Source organism: Pituophis catenifer, unplaced genomic scaffold, assembly GCF_029215685.1.
Source record: "Pituophis catenifer annectens isolate HBS135680 unplaced genomic scaffold, rPitCat1.0.hap2 SCAF_16, whole genome shotgun sequence".
NCBI classification, from domain to species: domain Eukaryota; kingdom Metazoa; phylum Chordata; class Lepidosauria; order Squamata; family Colubridae; genus Pituophis; species Pituophis catenifer.
In genome coordinates this window covers 13,928,906-13,954,203 of record NW_027256896.1, presented here as the reverse complement: position 1 = coordinate 13,954,203, position 25,298 = coordinate 13,928,906, and the positions used below count along the sequence as shown (strand labels likewise).

The following is a 25,298-nucleotide window of genomic DNA, read 5'->3' as shown; positions in this document are numbered from 1 at the left end:
CTTCCCATCCATTCTCCATCTTCCCTACCCCCTTCTCTTCCCTATCCATTCTCCATCTTCCCTCCCTCCTTCCCTTCCCTATCCATTCTCCCCTTACCCTTCCCTTCCCTTCCCCTCCCCACCCCTTCCCTACCCCCTTCTCTTCCCTATCCATTCTCCCCTTTCCCTCCCCTTCCCTTCCCTTCCCCATCCATTCTCCATTTTCCTTTCCCTTCCCTTTCTTCCCTTCCCCATCCATTCTCCATCATCCTCATTCCCTTCCTCCTTCCCTTCCCCATCCTTTCTCCATTTCCCCTACCTCCTTCCCTTCCCTATCCATTCTCCATTCTCCATTTTCCTTTCCCTTCCCTTCCCTTTCTTCCCATCCCCATCCATTCTCCATCTTCCCTACCCCCTTCTCTTCCCTATCCATTCTCCCCTTTCCCTCCCCTTCCCTTCCCTTCCCCATCCATTCTCCTCCTTCCCTTCCCTTCCCTTCCTTCCCTTCCCTTCTCTTCCCCATCCATTCTCCATCATCCTCATTCCCTTCCTCCTTCCCTTCCCCATCCTTTCTCCATTTCCCCTACCTCCTTCCCTATCCATTCTCCATTCTCCATTTTCCTTTCCCTTTCCTTCCCTTCCCTTCCCTTCCCTTTCTTCCCTTCCCCATCCATTCTCCATCTTCCCTACCTCCTTCCCTTCCCTATCCATTCTCCCCTTTCCCTCCCCTTCCCTTCCCTTCCCCATCCATTCTCCATTTTCCTTTCCCTTCCCTTTCTTCCCTTCCCTATCCATTCTCCTCCTTCCCTTCCCTTCCCTTCCCCATCCATTCTCCATTTCCTCTTCCTCCTCCCTTCCTCTCCCTCTTTTCCTATTCCAGATGGCTTGCCACCAACATTGAGATTCTGGGAAACACCATTGTCCTCTCTGCAGCTTTACTCGCTGTGGTGTACAAACCCCATCTCAGTCCTGGCATGGTGGGCTTCTCCATCTCCTGCGCTCTTCAGGTAAGCTCAGAATGTGATGGGTAAAATGATCGCCATTTGCAACCTTTCCAGCCGGCTTCCTACACGCGTAGTCAATGTGGGAAGTCAGATTTCCTTAATGACTACAGATTTCAATTAACAACTGCAGTGATTTGTTTAACAACTATGATTTTTTAAAAAAAAATCATAAAACTGGGCTCGATTCATTTAGCAACTGCTTTGCTTAGCAATGGAAATTCCTGTCCCCCTTGGGGTCGTAAGATGAGGACCAGCTGTAGATTCCTCTTCTTCCCCTTTTTCACCTGATTCTCAAATAATTGGAGCTGGTGTATATGTCTTCTACTGAGGTAGAATTAATCCCTGATTTCCTGGAGAATCTCTGGGGTATTTAAAAAGCTTCTGCTTGATTTTGATTTCATATAATCTGTTCAGGACTTTAATTTCATTTAGGACTGTACTACAGTTGTGCTCTTAAGTTTACATATCCCTTGCCAAATCTGTAAAATGTAGCATTTTGTAAGCAAACATGAGTGATCAGACAAAACTTTTTTAAAAAAATACATATTTTTTTTCCAAATTAAATATTGGGCTTCACAGAATAGCACAAACATTAAACAAATCATAGCAATAAATGAATAAAATGGTCCAAAAGACTGCATGCTCTTGAACGTTGGGCTGGTAATACTGTATATAATCAATAGATTATAAAAATCAATATATAATTATGTTATAAGTTGTAAAAGATGTGACCCGGTCAATACACTGTTCATAAAATATGTATGTAAAAGAAAAATTTAATAAAACTTGTCTTAAAAAAAATAATATAATAATAATTACAAGCTATAATAATATAATATTATATATAATAATATAGTAATAGAACTTACTATTGACTTCCTGTTTCTTCTGTTGCATTGGGTCAGTTTCATTGGTGATTTAAAGTTGTACAAGTCCCTGTTGGAAGGGACTTGTGAAATAAGAGATGATCCAGCTTAAAAATATAGTTTGAGGTCAGTGGTCGGGTTTAGGACTTTTCTCCTCCTACCCTTGTCCGTGCCTGCTTCTCCGCCAGGCTTCTGCCTCGGGGGATTCTCCTCTAGCTTTTCTCCTCGGCTGACATGCCCCTGCTCATTTGCCACAGACCGTCAGCCACGGGCCAGGGTTGAAATGCTCCTGGTTCGGACCGGATCACCCGATCCAGTAGCAATGGCGGCGGGTGGTTCGGAGAACCAGTAGCAAAAATCCCTGCACCCCCCCCCCACACACACACACTATGCCCAGCTGAGCCGCACGATTATCAGAGGCTTTTTTTTTTACTTTTAAAAGCATTTTTTCTACAACCTCTTCCGACGAAAAAATGCTTTTAAAAGTAAAAAAAAAAAAGCCTCTGAGGATCGCGCGGCTCAGCTGGGATCGTCAGAGGCTTTTCAAAGCATTTTTTCTGCAATCTCTTTGGCTGAAGAGGTGGTAAAAAAAAATGCTTTGAAAAGTCTCTGACGATCCCAGCTGAGTTGCCTGATCGGCAGAGGCTTTTCAAAGCATTAGAAAAAATGCTTTGAAAAATTAAAAAAAAAAAAAGTTGGCCACACCCACCCAGTCACATTACCCCCCCAACCAAGCCACGCCCACAGAACCAGTAGTAACAAATTTTACATTTCATCCCTGCCACGGCCCCTCCGTCCCACACACTTCGGCACAGCCTATTCGACACCACACTGTTAGTCCCAGGCTTTTTACCTCCTGGGACAGTTAGCCGCCAGCGAATTGGCTAGTTGCCAATGCTGGTAGCCAGAAGCCGGCTTCCTCCAAAGGAGTTTTTGTTCCATGTGGGTATCCTAGCCTTAGAAAGAGTAGGAGGCGAAAAGTCCCATTCCGCAGTGGACAGGGGGTAGGCAGCGTAATAGAACTTTAGGCAACACATTTAACTTCTGAGGTTTGGTAGGAGCTTTCAGTGGCCCTGGGTCATAGATTCCCCTTCTTCTTCTTACCAGATCACTGGCGTTTTGAACTGGATTGTGCGTGCCTCAGCGGAAATTGATAACCACATCATGTCTGTGGAAAGAGTGAGAGATTATTCACAGACCCCCAAAGAGGTAAGTCTTTCTTCTCTTCGGTCACAAAATGGTCCAGCTCACTTCCTTAGTTAACCCTGAAACTACTGTCTGTCTGTCTGTCTATCTACCTGTCTATCAGCCCTAAACTAGCAATAAATAGCAATAGCACTTAGATTTATATACCACTTCATAGTGATTTACAGCCTTCCCTAAGCGGTTGACAGAGTCAGCCTATTGCCCCCAACAATCTGGGTCCTCCTTTTACCCACCTCAGAAGGATGGAAGGCTGAGTCAATCATGAGCCCTTCAGGATCAAACTCCTGGCTGTGGGTAGAGTCAGCCTGCTATACTGCATTCTAACCATTGTGCCCCATGGATGGAGGGATGGAGGGATGGATGGAAGGAAGGAAGGAAGGAAGGAAGGAAGGAAGGAAGGAAGGAAGGAAGGAAGGAAGGAAGGAAGGAAGGAAGGATTAGCAATAACACTTAGACTTATATACCACTCCATAGTCCTTGGCAGCCCTGTCTAAGTGATTTACAGAATCAGCCTATTACCCCCAACAATCTGGCTCCTCCTTTTACCCACCTCAGAAGGATGGAAGACTGAGTCAATCATGACCCGGTCAAGATCAAACTGCTGCCAATGGGCAGAATTTGCCTGCAATACTGCATTCTAACCATTGCACCACCTCAGATCTTTTTTGAATGACCTAGTATCACCTTTCGGTGCGGTATAATGCATGAACAACATTAAATGATCTAATTCGACTTCGTTGTAAGGCTGCATTAATAGAATCTTGCAAGTCTGAAAATGCCAGTCTCCCGCTGTCATTTTTAACAGCCTGAAACCTTAGATGGATCTTAACTTAACCTTCTTTCTTTGCCTGTTAAGCAGTTGTGGTTTCCTATCCTTTTTATCTGATCATTCTCTAAGGAGCATCTTATGCGAGCCCTGGTGGCACAGTGGTTAGAATGCAGTATTACAGGCTAACTCTGCTCACAGTCTGGAGTTCAATTCTAATGAGCTCAAGGTTGACTCAATCTTCCATCCTTCCAGGGTTGGTAAAATGAGGACCCAGATTGTTGGGGACAATACACTGACTTTGTAACCCATTTAGAGAGGGCTGTAAAGCACTATGGAGCAGTATATAAGTCTAAGTGCTATTGCTGTCTTTTCCCTTCATCCCTCAAGATCATGCATATGTCTTAACACCCTCTAGTTGGCAAATCAGAATAATTCCGTTCATGCATCATACCACACCACAATGAAAAGAGGGATACTATGGTTTAACACAATGTAGTACATATCCCAATTGTGGAGTCGGAAGCAAGTCTGTCATTGGCCCTCCTGAAAAAAGCCCACTGAAGTAGTTTTTAAGTCCTTATTGCTGCAATCGTATCTTGTTTTTTGTAGTTTTGCCTCTTGGAGCTTCTTTTGGGATTTGCTAATATGTGTTGTGACCTAGGCTTACTGAGTCATTACAAGACACAATTAGTCCCAAATAAACTTATTTCATTGTAACAGTTGAGAATTACTTTCATTCCCAGCTGAGTCCCAATTAGTTGCAAAACAAGTCCTTCAGAAGAAGTCCTTCAAGATAATCACCAACCTTTATCTTCTTTGACACCCTGCTGAAGGCCTTACTTGGCAAAGCCCCATGAAGTTCAGAAACAAACAAGAGATGCCGACTGGGAACAGAATTAACAACTTTGCTTTCTTGCAAAGGTCCCACGTGCCTTTGCTCCTCTTTTAAACCTTATGGGAGGGGCCAATCATCTCCAGGCCTTACTCCCGAGTCGTCCCTTTAGATTTAACTGTTCTTGCCTTCTGGCAGCTCTGCACATGCACGCACTAGGAACAGGCCCCCCTGTTCCTCTACCTCTCTGATATCTGACTCTGGAGGCACCAGAGTCTGTGCATAACTCCCAGATGGCCCTGGCCCCATCTTTGCCTCCGACACAGAGCCCTCGTCCTAGCCTTCCCCAGACTCCAGGATTGGCCCATGTTCCTCCCCAGCCTCCTCACTGTCCGACTCCGCTGCCAGCTCCACGGGCTGCTGGCAGACCACAACACTATGAGCTAGCATTGTTGTTACATCTCTTTCAGGCTCCATGGACCTTGGATGATCATCTCCAAGGTGGCAGCTGGCCCACTGAAGGGGCAATTGAATTCAGAGGCTATAGTTTGCGATACAGGCCAGAATTAAGTCTAGCTCTGAAGAATATCAACCTAAAGATCAAACCTCAAGAGAAGGTAAGACATATATAGAGCAGTGTTTCTCAACCTGGACAACTTAAAGATATCTAGACTTCAACTCCAGAATTCCCCACCATGGGGGAAATTCTGGGAGTTGAAATCCAAAAGACTTAAAGTTGCCAAGTTTGGAGACCCCTGACCTAGTCAAAAGTCTTCTTCCTTTCACTAGAAAGTTTGGTGCCTTAAAACATCCAGCATGCAATAGGGGTTAAGCTGTTGGATTTAGACCTGTGAGATACAGATCTAAGTCCTTACTGGACCGGTGAGTCCACAAGTTTATTTGAACTGGGTTTATATTTTTAGTAGGCAAAGCTCATGGGGTGGTTGTGGTGAGAACATAATAAGGATAGACTCCTATGATTTGAGAAAGCAGGATACGGAAGAGTCATTCTCTCTCCTTGTTTCCCATCAGGAGGTCCTTCCTTCCCCAACCTCTGTTTTTCTCTTGCAGGTGGGCATTGTTGGAAGAACAGGGGCTGGGAAATCGTCCCTTGTGATGGGGCTTTTGAGGCTTGTGGAAGCCGCTGATGGAGAGATTGTCATTGATCAAATCAACATTGCCGAAATGGGCCTGCACAACCTGAGAAGCAAGATTACGATTGTTCCACAGGTATGAACCCAGTCCGTCACTTTCACTTGTTATTGTTCTATTCACCCCCAATAATGTTGATATCCCAAGCCATATCTTCAACAGACACCAGATGTTTCATTCAGTCTTTCACTATGATGTTCAGCTGGGATCAAGATCTTTTTTGCAGTCCATCTTGTCATCTTATAGGACATTTTCTGAGTGGACATGGGACCAGGGGTGCGCTTCAAAAATTTTAGCAAGGGGTTCTCTGCCTGGTTGCTGGCTGGGCATGGCCATGGTGGGCGTGGCATAGTTAGCCTTCTGCACCAGGCTTGGGGGGGTGTATTTGCCCTCCCCGGGCTCCGGAGGCTTTACTTGAGCCTCCAGGAGAGCAAAAACAGCCTCCCCAGGCTCCGGAGGCCCTCTGGAGGCCGGAAAAAGGCCTTTTCTGGCCTCCTGAACTTCTGGTAGACCTGTTTTTCACCCTCCCCGAGCCTCCATGCATGCCCTGCACTTACCTGCGTCCAAAACAGGCCACGTGGGGACTCCTGGGAGGGGCGGGGTGGGGTGGGCAGGGCCAGCCAGGAGTGGTATTTGGAGGTTCTACGAACTGCACAGAATCTTAGCTAGAGGTTCTCTCGAACCCCTGCGAACCCCCAGCAGCCCACCCCTGCATGGGACACCACAATGACACCAAGTTGTCAGGCGCAATTAACTTCAGTTGAGTTGAGTTCCAGCACTAAAAGTTTATTACATACTCCCCATACACAAGAATCTGGTCAACTAACAGTCAAGCCAAACTGGCACTAGATGAGGGTCAACAGAATTCATGAGGGGTGGACTTGGGTCTCTTGTGGCTGTGGAGCAGGGGTGAAATGCTCCCAGTTCAGACTGCATCGCCTGATCCAGTAGCGCCTATTGGATCAGGGGTGAAATCCTCTGAAGTCTGCTGCCGGTTCTGTGAGTTTGCTACCGAGTGCGCGCTTTGCGCGTGCATGCACACCTGAGGCGCACCCGCGCAGTGCTAAAGAAAGAACATTTTGAAGCCTTCTGAGTCTGCAAAGTTAAGTACAACAGCGAGGTGGGGAAATCCGCTGTGCCACGCGATTTAGATTAGCTAGAAAGCAGGAAATCCGACGATTCTAGCTAATATAAATAGCAAGTCACAGCTGATTGTCGCCCAGCTGATCGTCAGAAATACCGATTCGCCCGAACCGCTAGCAGTTTTTACTACAGTTTCACCCGAACTGGTCTGAACTGGTAGCATTTCACCCCTGTATTGAATCCCCAAGGATATCTTCATTCCTGTTCTATGGAACGTAGACTCCATATCTTGTGTTTCTTCTCCCCCTGTGCTCAGGACCCAGTCTTGTTTGGGGGTTCTTTGAGAGAGAACCTCGATCCCTTGAATCAATGCTCAGATGAGGACATCTGGACCGCTTTGGAGCAGACCCAGCTTAAGACTTTTGTTTCAGATCTGCCAGGTCAGATGGCCTACGAGTGCTCTGAAGGAGGTGGAGATCTCAGGTATTCAAAGCCCAAGATGGAAAGAGGAAAAATATCTCCTGCTGTGATTTGGGGTTTTTTATTTTTTATTTTTATTTTTATTTTTTATTTTTTGAGTTATGGGTTATGGGTTCATCAATGTTTCTGATGAGCACCCCTTGTTTAGACTTGGGTTTACTTTTTTGAGATGGTTTGTAATTGATGGAAGATTAGGTTTAAAGGCTGGCTGATATTTACCGTATTTTTCAGAGTATAAGACGCACCTTCCCCTAGGGGTGAAATCCAGCAGGTTCTGACAGGTTCTGGAGAACCGGTAGCGGAAATTTTGAGCAGTTTGGACAACCGGCAAATACCACCTCTGGCTGGCCCCAGAGTGGGGAGGGAATGTTGATTTTGCAATATCCTCCCCCCAGGAATGGGGAGGGAATGGGGATTTTGCAGTATCCTTCTCCTGGAGTGGGGAGGGAATGGAGTTTTTGCAGTATCCTTCCCCTGGAGTGGGATGGGAATGGAGATTTTGCAGTATCCTTCCCCTGCCATGGCCACCAAGCCACGGCCACCAAGCCACATCACGCCCACCAAGCCACGCCCACAGAACCGGAAGTAAAAAAATTTGGATTTCACCACTGACCTTCCCGCCCCCCTCCCAAAGAGGCTGAAAATTTGGGTGCATCTTATAACTCCGAATGTAGCTTTTTCGAAGCTTGTTTTCAGCTCTAATGAGGCACTAACGAGACACTAGCGAGTGAAGCGATCTCTGTGCTTTGCTCCGACTCTCAGCTGTTGTTTAGAAGCTTTCTTTCAGCCCTAACTAGGCGCTAGCCGAGTGAAACGATCTCCCCCCCCCACGTGCTTTGCCTGCTTTTCTCATTGCTGCTTCCTCTCAGATTTTTTATCCCCAAACATACTTTTAAGTATACTTTTATACTTTTAAAAGCAAACTAATGTGCTGAAGCTAACCAGACTAAGGGCGCTAGCCAGATGAATCCCTGGTAGGCAGATTATTTTTTCCCCTATTTTTTTCCCCCCAAACTAAGCTGCGTCTTATACTCTGGTGCATCTTATACTCCGAAAAATACGGTAAATCCTAACATTTATTCCTAACATTTCAGTTATCCTCAAAGATAGGACCACTAAAAAGCACTTAAAATAATAGCGTGGTGAACTTTTTCTTTGGACAGATTGTTTGAGGAAAGCATTGCCCGTCACTCAGGGTTAAATTGCAACTGTTGTCATTAGTGGTGATTGAGGCCACTTGCATAATGGCATCATTATGTAAATGCCATCAGTTGCGGCAAATTGTATACCATTCAAATTAATGTAAATTTAACGGGTCTCTCATCCAGACTATTTTGGATGCAACAGATGTATACAGTATTGGCTGAGGATGAGCGGAGGGGAGGGAGAGATATCTGGATGGAAGTACGGGTCTGTTACTAATAAATACACTTAATTGGGATTGTTAAATCAGTTAGAGGCCATATTTGCATTCTAAAGAATTGTTTTGAAATCAGATCAGTATGGGAGTCAAAGTCCACACCACTTAAAGTCTCCAATTCAATCCAATTCAAATCTTCATTGTCAGTGCACAATACATGTGCAATGAGATTGGTGGAGCTCCCTCAGTGCACTCCCACAACCAACACAATACAATTCACCGTGAAGACAGAAAATCCCTAACCCAATAAATCATATTAACAAAACACCCAGTCCTATTGCACCAGTGTGAACATGTTACACGTTGCACCGGCCCTGCAGTCCATCATACTACGTAGTTATTTTGCATTCAGGTGTCTGACAGCCCACGGATAAAAACATAAAACATAAAACATAAAAACATAAAATCATCATCAATTACAAATACAAACAGTGTGTCGGTTGGTTACAAGTCTTTTGTGTTTCTTCATGGTTATTATAGCTCAACACTCTCCCTAGTGTTCCAGATGTTCCTACAACTAGAATCTCCTTCTCGTTTCCCCTTTCACAAGTGATACAAGGCCCTTCTCATGATCCACGGAAGTGTGTCCGATAGACAGAAGTATTGGATTCCTCTCTCCAATTCATTACACAGGGACGATCTCAGGTTTTAATTGTCCCACTATTCTTCTTCCAGTGTTGGTCAACGGCAGCTCATCTGCCTGGCTCGGGGTTTACTTCGGAAAGCCAAAATCCTGATTCTGGATGAGGCCACCGCAGCTGTGGACCTTGAAACAGACCTGCAGATTCAGGCCACCATAAGGAGTCACTTCAAGGAGTGCACAGTTCTGACCATCGCCCATCGGCTAAATGCCATGATGGAATTTGACCGGTAAGAAATGGCTTTGAAGAAGATTCTCAAGACAAATAAATACATAAAATAGAAATAGAAAAAAAGGAGATAAAATGGCCTGAAAAAACAGAGGGAGATGTGGCGATATTAGAATGGAATGGAATGGAATGGAATGGAATGGAATGGAATGGAATAGAATAGAATAGAATAGAATAGAATAGAATAGAATAGAATAGAATAGAATTCTCCTGGAAGCTCTGTGCATGCGCATATCAGGAACAGGCTCCAGCTGTTCTTTTGCCTCACTTATCTCTGACTCCGAAGGTAGCTGATAACTGTCCGAGGCCCCTGTCCCACTCTCTGCCTGCGACGCAGAGCCCTCATCAGAACCTTCCCCAGACTCCAGGACTGGCCCATGTTCCTCCCCAACCTCCTCAGTGTCCGAGTCTGCTGTCAGCTCTGCTGGCCCCTGGCGGGCCAGAACACACTGGTCTTGTAGACTAACCTTGCTTGTTTCTCATATTTGTAGAATTTTAGTGATGGAAAACGGACAAGTGGCCGAATTCGATACCCCAGAAGCGCTGAGAATCCAGAAGGGACTATTCTACAAAATGGCGGCGGACTCAGGACTGCTGAGGTGACCGAATGGAAAGAACAGACTGAATGCTTCGTTTGAAAAAGGACATTTTCTTAATTTTCTGGCTGTAAGCAGGGAGAGCTCAATCCTTGGCTTGCGAAATGACCGACGCTCTTTCTCTCGCTGCGTAAGCGCCTAGCAGATGGAGGACAGAAGTCTGAATCTTCCCAGTTTAATTTCAGCATGGCCCTTTGCTGTACCACAATGCTGAAACCAGCATGCTCTGACCATGATCCGTGCTGCGAGTACTGAGCCACACCTGGCTTGACCAGATGCCGTCGCTGACGCTGTCCCTGTCAGCCGAAAACACTGCTCAGATGATTGCCAGGATGCGTTGCAACGGCCTGCCTTTTGGTGTGATTGTGTCAAAGATGTCACCCATTTACCCATAATCTCTTTCGCTGCCCTGTGGCTTTGTCCCCAATTAAAGCAACACAATTGCAGAAATGGTTACATGCTGAACTGATCAGCAAAGCCAACTCTTATATCCTGTTGGAGACTGGTTGAAATATCAGCACCTCAGAATAACAGAGTTGGAAGGGAACCTTAGAGGTCTTTTAGTCCAACCCACCCCTGCTTGAGCAAGGGAAATCCCATACCATTCCAGACAACTGGAAGTCCAGTCTCTTCTTAAAAGCCTCCAGGGATTGAACATCCACAATTTCTGGAGGCAAGTCGTTCTACTGATAGTTGTTCTCATTGTCATTGCAATTTCTCCTTAGTTCTAAGTTGCTTCTCTCCTTGATTAGTTTCCACCCATTGCTTCTTCGCCTGCTTTCAGATGCTTTGGAGAATAGCTTGACTCCCTCTTCTTTGTGGCAGCCCCTTAATTATTGGAAGACTGCTGTCATGCCACTCCTAGTCCTTCTTTTCATTAGACTGGACATTTCCAATCCCTGCAACCATTCATCGTACACTTTAGCCCCCTAATCGTCTTCGTTGCTCTTCTCTGCATTCTTTCTAGAGTCTCAACATCTATTTTTTTGGTATATTTTTGTATACATTGCAAACTCAATAGATGTCAGCCTCCCAGAAGATGCTATTGTCCTCTCACCGCATGTTCCCACAATGGCTCAGTTCCCAACACACCTTGATCTAACCTTGATGCAATCATCTATTGAAGCAAAAATCAACTAGCGCAGGGCAGTTGAGATGCCTTCTCATTGTCAACTCTCCCTCCCTCTCTCTCTCATCGTCAATTCTCCCTTTGTCCCCCCCCCTCTTTTCTCTCTCTTTCTCTCTCTCTCTCTCTGTCCCTCTCTGTCTCACTCCTTCCCAGCCCCTCCTCCACCTTGCAAAAAGAGCTGGAATACTCAAGCCCTTCTTTGTAAAAGGTGGGGGGGGATCTGCTTTCACTGCCCTCCTGCATCAGAGCTGCCTCTGAAAAGAGATGAGGCCTGATGTGATTTTGCTAAGGCCGAGCTGGTTTCCAAAATCATGGAGCTACCGCAAGTGATGGTTCTGTTCTCTCTCTTTGTGGTTGGCATCTCAAAGCGTAAGTAGAAGGAACCGTGGAAACTCACTTACTCTGTGTGTGTGTGTGTGTGTGTGTGTCTGTCTGTCTGTCCTTTGGCCAGTGATTTCATCTGATTTTATCCAGCCGTGCTATTTTAACGGAGGACTTTGCAGTATTTCATATGGGAGGGATCTGGTGATAAGCTACCAAGGTTGGCCAAAGTTGAGTGAAATCACACCTGTCGATTTCAAGGGTTCAAAAGCCAGCCAGGTGGTTGATCAGGTCTCTCAAAAAGAGAGATGATTTCATTTGCTTTGAATGCCAGTTTTGTCAATCTTCCACGCGTTCTGAATCTTACCTAAGATGCCACATATCTGGCTTTGCCATTTTTGTTTCTCTCGCTATTCTGGTCGTGAATACTTCAGTCAAACCTGAAGCCCGTTTACCTGGTCAGGAAGTGAAAAAAAAACAAACCCCAAATCCTTTTTTTCTGAATAACTGGAAATCTTACATGGACGAAGATGAAAGAAGACAAGACCGAACTGATCATTTCGAGGTTAAAAAGGGCCAGAGCAGATGGGGGAGAAAAATGAGATGATAATTACTCCATAGAACAGCAAAAGGCATTACTCTGTGTTTCCTTTTCTTTCCTTTTCTCTTTTTCTCACTATCTTTTTTTTTTTTTTTGCATATGTTTATTGCATCCAAAAAGTCTAATAAAAAAATATAAAACAAAAAGAAGTAGAAAATTTGTATAGAAAAGTGTTTTCTTAAGCATGGATATTAGGAAGGCTTGCTCAAAATTCAAGGTATTGGGTGTGTGGGTTTGTGAACACTGCCTATTTGTCTGTGCAAACTAGCATTCAAGGAAATGTATATTAGCCAGAATGCATGCATGCTTATTTTCGTATGAATTTTGGGAGGGGGGGAAACTTTTAAAGGTTTCACCCGAGCATTAAGGAACCACTACCGGTTCTCCAGAACCTGTCAGAACCTGCTGGATTTCACCCCTGCATTACATTCTTGATTCAATTATCTTTCCATTGATATCTAATTTTATGGTACTACTCCAAAAAAAAAAAAAAAAAAAGTGGTGTTATTAGCTACTTTTAGAAAATACACTTTCCCCAAAAGGTTTCCACAATTGTGGCCACTACTGTAAATAAAATAGTGAGGTTTTCTTGAGGCTGTAAGAAAGAGGCTGAGGAGGGAATGTCCATGTATAGATCAAAACTTTCTGACCACCACAGCCACTGAACAAAAGGGCTCCTGTTCAGAATGCAAGGAGTTAGCGCCCACCCCTCTCGTAGAAGAATGAAACATTCTAGGAAATATTAAAAAGGCAGAATACTATACCTCCCTGGGTGAGAAATGGAGAAACATGTTTTTTTAGGCAGGAAGCAGACTCACTCTTAATAGCCTCCACACTCTCAATAGCCCACAGCAGATGTCAGCACTTAAGAGATAAAGAGATAGCTGGGTGGTCTCTTCATAAGCAAATGCCCTCACCCAAGATCCAACAAAGGTAGGATTTGCCCTCTACCCATCTAGCAACAGAACTCGCCACATGGCACCTGGGGAGACAGCATCACCCAGCAAGGCTCAACCAAGCCTGGGAGTCAAAAGACGACCTACAAAGTTACCCCCGCATGACCACACGGGACTCTGACAACCAATCAGAATACAAGCTCAAATTCAAAGCCCAACAGAGGGTATAAATCTATCTCTCTCACACACACACACACATGTGCCTTTTTTGCCCAGGACCTCAAAACCATGTGGTTCTGTCCACCATTAAACCGGGGGTGAAATCCAACAGGTTCTGGAGAACCCGTTAGCAGAAATTTTGAGTAGTTCGGAGAACCAGCAAATACCACCTCTGGCTGGCCCCAGAGTGGGGTGGGAAATGAGATTTTGCAATATCCTTCCCCCAGGAGTGGGGAGGGAATGGGGATTTTGCAGTATCCTTCCCCTGCCACGCCTACCAAGCCACGCCCACCAAGCCACACCATGCCCAACATGTTTGCGTTGATGGCGTTCGCACACGTGCATTCCACATGTGAAAACCATGCACATGCACAAATGGTACAATTGCACGTGTGTGCGTGCATAGATGGTGCCATTGTGCACACAGCGCACAGGGGAGCCGTGTGAAAGCCGTGCGCATGTGCAAATGGTGCGGTTGCACAAGCAGGGCACGGGGGAGGAGCCATGCATTAGCGTGGATAGCACATACATGCGCAAAGCGCGTACCTGTTTGGCACTCAGTGAGTAAACGGTTTGCTACCACTGACATAGACTGTAGTTTCCCGATGTGAAGCCCTCCAGCTGATGATATATTTAGAGTGGAGGTGAGACCTTGGATCCCATCCAAGGCTAATCAGACAAGTGGTTGATGCCTTAATCCTCCTGGCCTTGAAGCTGGGAGCCCGTTCTGCTACAACAGACGCTTGTTCTCAAAACGGAGCTGTTTCGCCCGCTCCTGAATCCATTCATCCCGTCCTTGCGTAAACGTGGCGGTTTCCAAGACGACCGGCATGACTTTCTGCAAATGTTATGTTGCTCCTTGAACGTTTTCCTAGACCTACGATAAATAAACAGCCAAGTCAGAACTACCCTGGCATTCCTTGCAAATGCTTTTTCGACTGTTGCTCTTGGTTTGTCGTTGTAGGAGACCCAGAAAATTTCAGGCACAGATACTCTTGTTCGTCTCAGTGTGCAGGTAAGATGACGAGGCAAATTCTTAGTAAGAAAACGCCCAAATATAAGGGATATTAATCTGCTCGCCCCTTTCTGTGTCCTTTCACTGGTTAATCCACATATCCACCATCTGAATGTGTGCTGTCCGTTTAAGAAGTAAGCCTTTAGTTGAACTATAGAAGCATTAGAGCAGTGGTGGGTTGCCTCTGGTTCGCACCAGTTCTATAGAACTGGTAGTAAAACCAGCGGGAGGCTCCGCCCACTGACCCTGACGTCATCAAAACGCTTCTGCGCATGCGCAGAAGCTTCTCCGCTTGCATAGAAGAGTGCATGCGCGCATGTAAGCGAAGCAAGAGTGTGCGCACGGCCCTGTTGCAAACCAGTAGTAAAGGTAAGTAGAACCCATCCCTGCATTAGACATGTTAACACCTTGAGGGACGATGGGTTTGAACCATGATGGGTTGATTTGATGAAAGAAATAGATGGGACCAGGGCAAATCTTTGATGGGCAACCCCTCTGCTTTCTTCTTCTGAGTTGATAGCTCGCTAAGGACTTCATCATCATCATCATCATCACATTAACTTTATTGTCATTGTACGTATTTACACAGTATACCCATACAACGAAATTCACTTAACACCCAAAGACCAGGTCCAACACACACAACAATCCCCAAACACCCTCCCACCCACCACAAATTCCCCACCCCTGAACCATTCAAACATCCACACAACAGACCAAGTAATGCTGTCCAACAGCTCACTGATGGTGGCCCTTTAGTTCATTGTTGAGTGCCATTATAGCTTTGGGATAAAAACTATTCAGAAGACACATGGTCCGAGTTTTAATTGTTCTGTATCTTCTGCCAGAAGGCAACAGTCCAAAAAGATTGTAAGCAGGATGGGAAGAGTCTCTGAGAATGTTATGCAACTTCCTCAAACAGCGAGATTCGAAGATGTCATCCAGGGCTGGTAGCTGGAGCCCGATGATATTCTGGGCAGTTTTAATGAAACTGAAACTCATAAAATGAGATCCCAGGAATGTAGGACGCCTTCTCTGTCTCCAAAAGATCAGAACATAATATTCCTTCTAGTGTTTGCACTCCCAAGGCAGTCCACTCTAATGCCTCTTCCAAAAATTATATTGAAATATTTAGAACTTAATAATACAATAAAAATGGGTGGAACTTTGACTGTATCTTCATAGCTACCATCTTCATTGTTTTGACCATATCCGGTAGACACTCAGGAAGAGTTGCAAAAGCTCTCTCTCTAATATTCTCTAATGCCTGATCATATAGTGTTATAAATTCTGTTTATATATAGCACTACAGAGCAAACACTAAAGAGTACAGTCACCATGTGCTTTACTGCTTAACTTTTACTGTAACAGGAAAAAGGAAATTCTACTTAGAACAAAAGATCATAGGATATATAACATAGATCCAAACTTGTGTACACTGCCAACTACTGGCTAAATACTACTGTAGTTGTTGCATAGAAATATATTCTAACAATGAATTCCAACATATGGACTAATTTATTGCATCAACCTAAATGATTTCGTTGAAAGCTGCTTTAAACAACTGGGCATCATCAAGACACTGTCTCAGAACCTTTCTTTGCTTTCACAGGTTTTAGCACACCAACTGTTTCCGTGGGATCCAGGTTCAGCTATAGCTACTCAACATCTACCACTACGTTCCTTCAAGGAAGGGCCTACCAGAGAGGTGGCATCACCCTAGAAAGTACAGTTGTGGTCGAAGTATTGGCAAATTGTCGTCGAATTTTAAAAGTGAGTAGGGTCTATTTGTCTATCTATCTACCCACCTCCCATTCCTTCATCCTAGGTTCTCTTTCTCTCTCTCTCTTCTCTCTCTTCCATCCATCCATCCACCCTAGGTTATTTATTGTCTGTTTACCTATCATCCATCTATCTATCTATCTATCTATCTATCTGTCTGTCTGTCTGTCTGTCTGTCTGTCTGTCTGTCTGTCTATCTATTTACAGTATCTATCTACAGTATCTATCTATCTATCTATCTATCTATCTATCTATCTATCTATCTACAGTATCTATCTATCTACAGTATCTATCTGTCCATCTATCTATCTATCTACAGTATCTATCTATCTACAGTATCTATCTGTCCATCTATCTATCTATCTACAGTATCTATCTATTTCTCTATCTATCTCTGTCTCTATCTCTGTCTATCTATCTATCTATCTATCTATCTATCTATCTATCTATCTATCTATCTATCTATCTTCTTCAGCAGTTTTGGGAGTTATATTGTGTTGACATCTGTTCTTGTCCCTAGTTGCAAGGAGTACAGATCAAAAACATCTTTGAATCCGAGGTGAAGCTGATGAATGAAAATGACAGTTTAAGGTAAAACAGTTCTGGGTTTAAAAAAATAAAAACCTTTGAGCAAGATGGGAAAAAATCTACTAAGTAGAATGCTACTTTGGGATTCCAGCCTTCCCATGGTGCTCCCATCACCATATAACTAAGTCTACCCATTTTGCTGTTGGTTGACCTCTTCTCTTTCTTTCCATCTTTCCCAGTATTTCAGCTTTTTGCAGAGAACTACATCTTTGCGTTGATTGATTGATTGATTGATTGATTGTGTGCAAATTGATGTCAACTTTTAAAGGCTACATAGATAGTTTTTCGTCCATAACCATCTGTCTCCAACCTGGTCCTTCAGTCCTTCCAATGGCACACTATAACTGAGTCCATCCCCTTGCTGTTGGTCATCCACTTCTTCTCTCTCCTTCTCCAGCATTGTAGACTTCACCAGGGGGTTAGGTCTTCACATAATGCGCTCGCATTTCCTTAGCTTGCTTTTTTTTTAAAAAAAAAAAAAAAGAAATCTTATTGTCTTCTAGGGAAATTTTGGAGCGATACCCACTGTGGTTTTGTTTTCACAATGGGAAAGTTCTGAAGATCTTTCCCCAGAAGAATGAGTCAACTTGGGCCCTAAACATCAAACGGGGTGTTCTGAGTGGTCTCCAGACATCATCGTTGGGAGCCGCTGCCAACAACAGCGTGGAAGAGGTGAAGCTCTTTAAAACACAACGCTGAGTTTAACCCATTCATAAGGCTGTGAGTTTGGTAACCCCATATTCCTATGTCCCACTGCTATCACTGTTTATATCTCAGCTTCTAAAAAGCTGTTGCCATTTTTAGAAAGAGGAGGGCACCGGAGGAACAAACCAATGCAACATCCCAATTACAATGTCAGTAAGTGTGACGCTTTGATAGGTCCAGGGTTGGGCTGCTGGGGGTTCGCGAGAACCTCTAGCTAAGATTCTGTGCAGTTCGGAGAACTCCCAAATCCCACTCCTGGCTGGCCGTGCCCACCCTGCCCCGCCCCTCCCAGGAGTCCCCATGCGGCCTGTTTTGGATGCAGGTAAGTGCAGGGCACATGCAGAGGCTTGGAGAGGGTGAAAAATGGGTCTACTGGAAGTTCGGGAAGGCCGTAAACAAGCCTCTGGAGCCTGGGGAGGCTGTTTTCACCCTCCCAGAGGCTCAAGGAAAGCCTCCAGAGCCTGGGGAGGGCAGAAATGCCTCCCGCCCAGCCATGGCCATGCCCACCATGGCCACGCCCACCCAGCAACTGGGTAGAGAACTCTTTGCTAAAATTTTTGAAGCCCACCCCTGGATAGGTCTGATGGGAGGCAGCCAGGACAGTGAAAGATAACTCAGATTAGTCAGCCTGACAAACTGGATGGGGTTTATGGCCCAGAAGTGTCTCATTCCTGCGCTACCATTTTAGTACCATTTCTCACCCATCTCCTTTATTTCTGCTAAGCTATGGGTTAGAACCGTGATGGAGAACCTATGGCATGCGTGCCCAACGTGGTACACAAAGCCATGTTGCCCGGCACATGCGGCCTTGCCTGTTAGTCTTCCAGGTTTCTGGCACGCATGTGCGTGTGACAATCAGCTGTTCTTCACACATGTGGTAGTGCCAAAAACCGGTGTGCGCATGCGCCCCAGCCAGCTGAATGTCAGGTGCGCATATGCACCAGAACCTGGAAGTTCAGCTTTTCCGGAGCGCAATCCCTTCACACACATGGCAGTGAAGCACCGGCCAGCTGATCGTCGGGCACACATACACGCTAGAACCCGGAAGTTCGGCTTTTCCGGAGCGTGGCCCTGACAAGCACACATGTGCGTGCAATGTTTCCACATGACCAGTGCCAAAAAGGTTCGCCATCACTGGGTTAGAATTACGTTTTGGGTAACTAAGGTACCCAAAGCAATCCTGACTTTGTTTTCCTTACAAAGGAAAACAATACTGGACAGTCACTTGTGTGAAATGATACAGGGACTTCTGCTTGATCAGGGGGCTGGACTAGAAGACCTCCAAGGTCCCTTCAATTTATTCAATTTATTCAATTTTATTCAAGGTCAATTCAATTTATTCTTATCTTACCTATTGTGACTTCAGGTGGATATTTCAGGGAAATGCCGCACTCAGTACCGACAGAAAGGTTCGGTCCTTCTGAAGATGAAAGACTTCAACTTGTGTTCTCACCATTTTTCTGGATTTACTTCTCTGAAATCTGTGGCTCTTCCCAATGCATCGGTAACTTTAATTTTAATTTTTTTTCCCCTGTTAATTGTGTCCTGCTTTGGGGGGGCTTTTAGCAACTGTGATGCCAGTTAGAAATAGCATCCCTAAATGAAAAATAATTGCCCTCCATTTTATTATGTCTGAAATGGCATTGATTACAAGAGCCGAAGTGGCACAGTTGTTAGAGTGCAGCACTGCAGGCTCCTTCAGCTGACTGCCAGCTGCAGTTCGGCAGTTCAAATCTCACTGATTGAAGGTTGACTCAGCCTTCCATCCTTCCGAGGTCAGTAAAATGAGGACCCAGATTGTTGGAGACAAGAGGCTGACTCTGTAAACCGCTTAGAGTAAAAGTACTATGAAGAGGTATATAAGTCTAAGTGCTATTGCTATTGATAATAGATCTTCATGACTGATCTATTAGATCACGTGTGTCTGCTTCACCCCCAGGAGCAACTTCTGTCTTCCAAACTTGAATGTATCCAGAGATTTGAGGAGAAAGGGATCCTTGCGGAAATCAAATGTATGGAGTACCACCTTGTTACACCTCCTGCAAGGAAGGGCAGTGGAGTGAAGATGCAAACTCGGACAGACTTGAAGCTCTTCCGAACTGAAGCTCATAGTATATCCCAGGAAAAAGGTTGGTTGATGCCTCCAAGCAAGAACAAATTAATGGGATGACTGTGGCTTGGCCAACCCTACTATTGGGTAGAGCCAAAGAACGGTGATTTGTTACTGCTTTAATTCACTGTCTCTGGACAGTGGTTAGCGGATGTTGCTTCTCCTTGGATCCCAAAATAAAACAGGTTTGGTACTTCTGGTCGACCCTGAAGCTGACGTATGTGTAGCCATATTTTATTGTAAAAAGGTAAAGGTAAAGATTCCCCTATACAAGCATCCTAGTCGTTCCTGACTCTAGGGGGCTGGTGTTCATCTCCGTTTCTAAGCCGAAGAGCCAGCGCTGTCCAAAGACGTCTCCGTGGTCATGTGGCCGGCATGACTCAACGCCAAAGGCGCATGGAACGCTGTTACCTTCCCACCAAAGGTGGTCCCTATTTTTCTACTTGCATTTTTTAATGTGCTTTCGAACTTCTAGGTTAGCAGAAGCTGGGACAAGGAACGGGAGCTCACCCCGTTTTGCGGCACTAGGGATTCGAACGGCTGAACTGCCGACTTTTCGATCGACAAGCTCAGTGTCTTAGCCATTGAGCCACTGCATCCCTATTTTATTGTAGTCCTTGCCTATTCTTTTCTTAGCTTTCTTTAACGATGCTTCAGGCTCGCCACATTCTAGCAGTAGAAACGGGGGTTGTAGAGATGTTATTGGCTACCTGGCATTCTTTCCCACGGGAACTGAGAAGGTGCTTGCAGCTGGCTGAAGGTGGAGTTTGGAGTCATCGAACGATGGACTGTGAGCTGATTAGAGATTGTGACCATGAGTTGGGGTGGGGGAGGGAGTTTCAAACTTTTGCTTTTAGTGGGTGAAATTCCAGATCTGGAATTACACCATGACCTTGCCAATTTGATATGTTCCTAATAAAGAGACCTTGATGAAATATGGAAACCTTGGATTTTTTCATTCTGGGGACATATTACTTGGAACCTTGACACTTCCATTCATCAAGGAAGAAGAATGGAACTTACTGTTCCATATTAGGGAACAAACATCTTTGAACGATGCTTTCGGTGTAATGTAATGCTGTTTTCATTTCTCTAGTACCCACTAGTGACATCTATGAAAGCAGCCTGCTCTATCAAAAAGAGAAAATGGCACCATTGTCCAAAGAGGAGGAAATGGAAGAAGTAGCTAATGTTCTTCAGAAGCTCTGCGTGAAATCTACCATGGATACCGAGGTAGCTTATTGAATTATCATGATTGGCCACACAGAGCACCCCAACTCATACCTTCAAGATTGCCTTCATCCCTTTCCAAATAAAATAAAATAGGTTGGGCAGAAGTTCTCTCCACAGTAAAGATAAAGGTTCCCCTCGCACATATGTGCTAGTCATTCCCGACTCTAGGGGGTGGTGCTCATCTCTGTTTCAAAGCCGAAGAGCCAGCGCTGTCCGAAGACGTCTCCGTGGTCATGTGGCTGGCATGACTCAACACCAAAGGCGCACAGAACGCTGTTCCCTTCCCACCAAAGGTGGTCCCTATTTTTCTACTTGCATTTTTTACCTGCTTTCGAACTGCTAGGTTGGCAGAAGCTGAGACAAGGAACGGGAGCTCACCCCATTACGCGGCACTAGGGATTCGAACCGCTGAACTGCCGACCTTTCGATCGACACGCTCAGTGTCTTAGCCACTGAGCCACCTCAGTGTGCATGCGTGGAAGCTGCACATGTGAGCAAAGTGCATGCGCGGAGGTGCGCTCACATTTTCAGTGCTGGGCGAACCAGTAGGTAAATTATGTGGACCCCACCTCTGGATCACATGACTCTGGGACACTGACATGTGAGTCAGTTGCCAAGCATCTCAATTTTGATTAGGTCAGGGGTCAGCAACCTGTGGCTCTGGAGCTGCATGTGGCTCTTTCACCCCTCTGCTGCGGCTCCCTGTCACTCAAAATATGCGTCACAACCGCCAATGTCTGACACCCGCTGGCACGCGATTTATTGAACTTTTCAACCCCCGGTAGGCCAACCGGTAGAGCCTTGATAGTACAGTGGTTTAATGCACCCTGTTATTAACACAGCTGCCTGCAATTTACTGCTGGTTCGAATCTCTCCAAGGCTCAAGGTTGACTCAGCCTTCCATCCTTTCTAAGGTAGGTTAAATGAGGACCCAGTTTGTGGGAGCAATAAGCTGACTTTGTATAAAATATACAAAAGTATGAAGCCTATTGCTTAAAGCATTGTAAGCCGCCCTGAGTCTCCGGAGAAGGGCGGCATATAAATCAAATTTAAAAAAAAAAAAAAACAACCATGGATAAATCCAAGAAAAGTTTCAGAAGAAAACAGAACATTTAATTCAACTACATATGCTAGTTTTGTGGCCGCTCAAGAAACAGTCAGGCACGGGAAGGGTTTTTGTGGCTCCCGGTGTTTTCTTTTCTGTGGGAAACGGGTCCAAATGGTTCTTTGAGTGTTTAAGGTTGCAGACCTCTGGGTTAGGTGATCATGGGAACGTGGCCACGGTTGTGTGAAAAACATCCGTAAGTCGCTTTTCTCAGTGCTGTTGTAACTTTGAATGGTCACTAAGCAAACTCCTGTAAGTTGAGGACCACCTACATTTTCCCTTTATCCTGTGTCGACCGCATCTTGTAGGCCTAGCCATCTGTGTTATATTTCTCTGCTCCAACTTACTCTCCTTATCTCCAAATCTGCATCCTTTAAAAAAAAAAAACTCCTCTTGTTTAGGAAGAGGCTTATGGGAATTGTCCACAAGATCACCTTGGAAACCCCGTCTTTACTAGCCAGGCATAGTCTCCCTTGTCCCCTGCTATTATTATTTTTGTGCTTTCAAATGGGGTGAGATTATACAGGCCATTCAGGCAAGCAAAACAAGAATGAAAGAAGCTTGGGAGGAATCTCCCTCGTCCCCCATTGAAAGCAGAGGAGGAAATGCTTGTCACTCAGAGGGGAGCCTCTATAGAGCTGCTGCCCACCCATTGTAGGATCAGATTGAATGTAAATGGGATTAAATAATGGGCTGTGAATTGAGCAAAAAGGCAGACAGGGAGAAAGAGGAAGCTATAGAAAGGGAGGTAGGAAAGAAAGAAAGAGTTGGCTTGGGGGAGTGGGAACTCCCTCTGGGTTAGATTCCCCTCAAAAGGGACAAGATTTTGGGTTCACTTCTTCTTTAATTGCTGATGCTGCTGTAGAAAAGCATCAGTGATACATAGCTTAAAGGCAAGAATCCAGAAAGCTTGTATTTGTTCCCTTATTTAGCCTTTTAATGGGCTGATTGTGTATCATCAACGTGTAGGAGAACAATGGCAGAATCTGGGGGCATGTAGGAGATGACCAAGCTGAGCCCAAGGGAAGGGTCAAGCATGCCATGCCCACAAGAGATCTCAGTCCAATCTACCTTGGATTCTATTGACTCTTATCTACCACCAATTCGCCTTGACCATAAGCAGTTCCTATTCTTGTTTAGAGGAAGCATGAAATAAACTTATTCCCATTTTGGATCTAACCAGAGGTGCTATTCAGCAGGTTCTGACCAGTTCTGGAGAACCGGTAGCGGAAATTTTGAGTAGTTCGGAGAACTGGTAAATACCACCTCTGACTGGCCCCACCCCCATCTATTCTCTGCCTCCTGAGTCCCAGCTGATCGGGAGGAAATGGGGATTTTGCAGTAGCCTTCCCCTGGAGTGGGGAGGGACTGGAGATTTTACAGTATCCTTCCCCTGCCATGCCCACCAAGCCATGCCATGCCCACCAAGCCACGCTCACAGAACCGGTAGTAAAAAATTTTGAATTCCACCACTGGATCTAACCCTGATTCCCTATTTCTTGCACCCGACAGGGTGAGCGTTAAATGAGGGATCAACCTAGAATCCCTACATAGCCACAAGTGAACTAAGTCCACCCCTCCTCCCTTGAGTGCTGTTGACCCTTATCTAACTCTAAGGAGATGCTAACTATTAGTGGAGGAGGTTCCTGTGCACAGTTTTTAGAAATAAATCAGTTTGAGTCTTTCTCCACATGTGGACTTGGTCTTTTATACTGACATCAAGTAATTATTGACTGAAACCAATCACTCTTCTCTTCTCTAGAATGAAACATCCCCAACTGCTTCTTTAGATGTTCTACCAGTGTATCCATCAACATTATAATTGAATCTATTCACCTTGTTTCTACTCATTCTCTTCCTTTTCCTTCTACCTTTCCCAGCATTATAAATTTCAAGACAGCTAGGTTTTGGAAGATTCTATTAATGTAGCTTTAAAATAAAATAGAATCAGCTCATCCAGTTGTGTTTCCTATCTGATCTACAGTACTTGACATCAATCTTCAAGCCTGAAAGTGCAGATCTACCATCGTCTCTTTCACAGTCTGAGAAACTAAGGAGGTTCCTTCCAAGCTTCTTACCTAGCCCATTATTCAGTTGCAGGCTATGCTTTCTCTTTTCTGACCATTCCCTAAACAGCATTTCTTTGCTCCTTCTCTCAAGGTCTTTCGCACATACCATCACAGTCATGAAGAAAACTATAATGAGATGGAGTTATCAGACCTGCTTTCAAGATTTCATTTTTCTTTCCGGCACTTTTCTTAGTCCCTTGAGAATACATCCTTTCCAACACATGGTTATGATGTTTTGCATTTCATCCAATTTGGTACTGGGAGACATTTTCCAGACTATTGATTTTTAAATGTATTAAACCCTAATCCAGGTCCTCTTTTTCTCCGCAGCCTACAGATCTGTTCCTGAATTTGGTGTTTGCACTTCGGCAGGTCTCCACCGATGCCTTGATGGACCTGTGGAAGAGTCCTTCTTCCAAATGTCAAGATAACTGGTAAAGTGGCTAAATATGGGCCCAGAAGTAACTCAGAAGAAGGCAACATGGAACATTTAATTAGGATTTATCAAAGTCAACCACAAGATCTCTCACTCTGCTCCACATAAATGGGTGTTTACACTTAGGGCAGGGGTCAGCAACCTTAAACACTCAAAGAGCCACAAAGGTCCTAACCAGAAGCCCCCGTTCAATTCTGGAGCCAACCAGAAGTCCAGTTCCCCCATCATAGTCTCCTCCTAGCACGGCGCCCTTTTTCCTCTGCTGACCGGAAGTCCAGTTCCCCTACCATAGACTCTCCTCCTAGCACGGCACCCTTTTTCCTCTGCTGACCGGAAGTCCAGTTCCCCTACCATAGAGTCTTCTCCTAGCACAGCGTCCTTTTTCCTCTGCTGACCGGAAGTCTGGTTCCCCTACCATAGACTCTCCTCCTAGCACAGCGTCCTTTTTCCTCTGCCAACCGGAAGTCCGGTTCCCCCCACCATAGACTCTCCTCCTAGTGTGGCATCCTTTTTCCTCTACCTGTCCTAACTGAAAGCCCTATCAATTGTGGAGCTGACCAGCAACAGGGAGCCACAGCAGAGGGATGAAAGAGCCACACATGGCTCCAGAGCCACGGGTTGCTGACCCCTGATTTAGGGCAATAGATACTCTACCTATTGATGCAAAAGAGATTTATCTAATTTCATGTCAAAAACATTTCCAGATATGTTCAGACACACAGAGTGCGAGAGAGTTGAACAGGTCCTTTCATGCACTTTATGCCAAGCCTAGTGCTCAGAGCTACTTTTCCTTCTAAGCAGTAGATGGTTGGGTCAGTCCCCAGAGGAATTTG

The 25,298-nt window shown here is 45.1% G+C and overlaps 2 protein-coding genes across 2 annotated transcripts in view; both read left to right on the top strand.

The window, feature by feature from the left end:
* ABCC6 (ATP binding cassette subfamily C member 6) overlaps positions 1–12,428 on the top strand; it is a 44,225-nt gene extending 31,797 nt beyond the window's left edge. Inside the window, exons 25-31 of the mRNA XM_070954858.1 lie at positions 860–986; positions 2,957–3,058; positions 5,127–5,273; positions 5,728–5,886; positions 7,208–7,374; positions 9,467–9,661; positions 10,152–12,428. Of these exons, the coding sequence (XP_070810959.1) occupies positions 860–986; positions 2,957–3,058; positions 5,127–5,273; positions 5,728–5,886; positions 7,208–7,374; positions 9,467–9,661; positions 10,152–10,263 (1,009 nt within the window). The 3' untranslated portion in view covers positions 10,264–12,428. The remainder of the gene's footprint in view (positions 1–859; positions 987–2,956; positions 3,059–5,126; positions 5,274–5,727; positions 5,887–7,207; positions 7,375–9,466; positions 9,662–10,151) is intronic.
* Positions 12,429–13,888: 1,460 nt separating this feature from the next.
* LOC139325453 (apolipophorins) overlaps positions 13,889–25,298 on the top strand; it is a 75,101-nt gene continuing 63,691 nt past the window's right edge. Inside the window, exons 1-9 of the mRNA XM_070955337.1 lie at positions 13,889–13,982; positions 14,387–14,437; positions 16,050–16,210; positions 16,740–16,778; positions 17,612–17,665; positions 18,879–19,016; positions 19,452–19,641; positions 20,719–20,855; positions 24,360–24,463. Of these exons, the coding sequence (XP_070811438.1) occupies positions 13,889–13,982; positions 14,387–14,437; positions 16,050–16,210; positions 16,740–16,778; positions 17,612–17,665; positions 18,879–19,016; positions 19,452–19,641; positions 20,719–20,855; positions 24,360–24,463 (968 nt within the window). The remainder of the gene's footprint in view (positions 13,983–14,386; positions 14,438–16,049; positions 16,211–16,739; positions 16,779–17,611; positions 17,666–18,878; positions 19,017–19,451; positions 19,642–20,718; positions 20,856–24,359; positions 24,464–25,298) is intronic.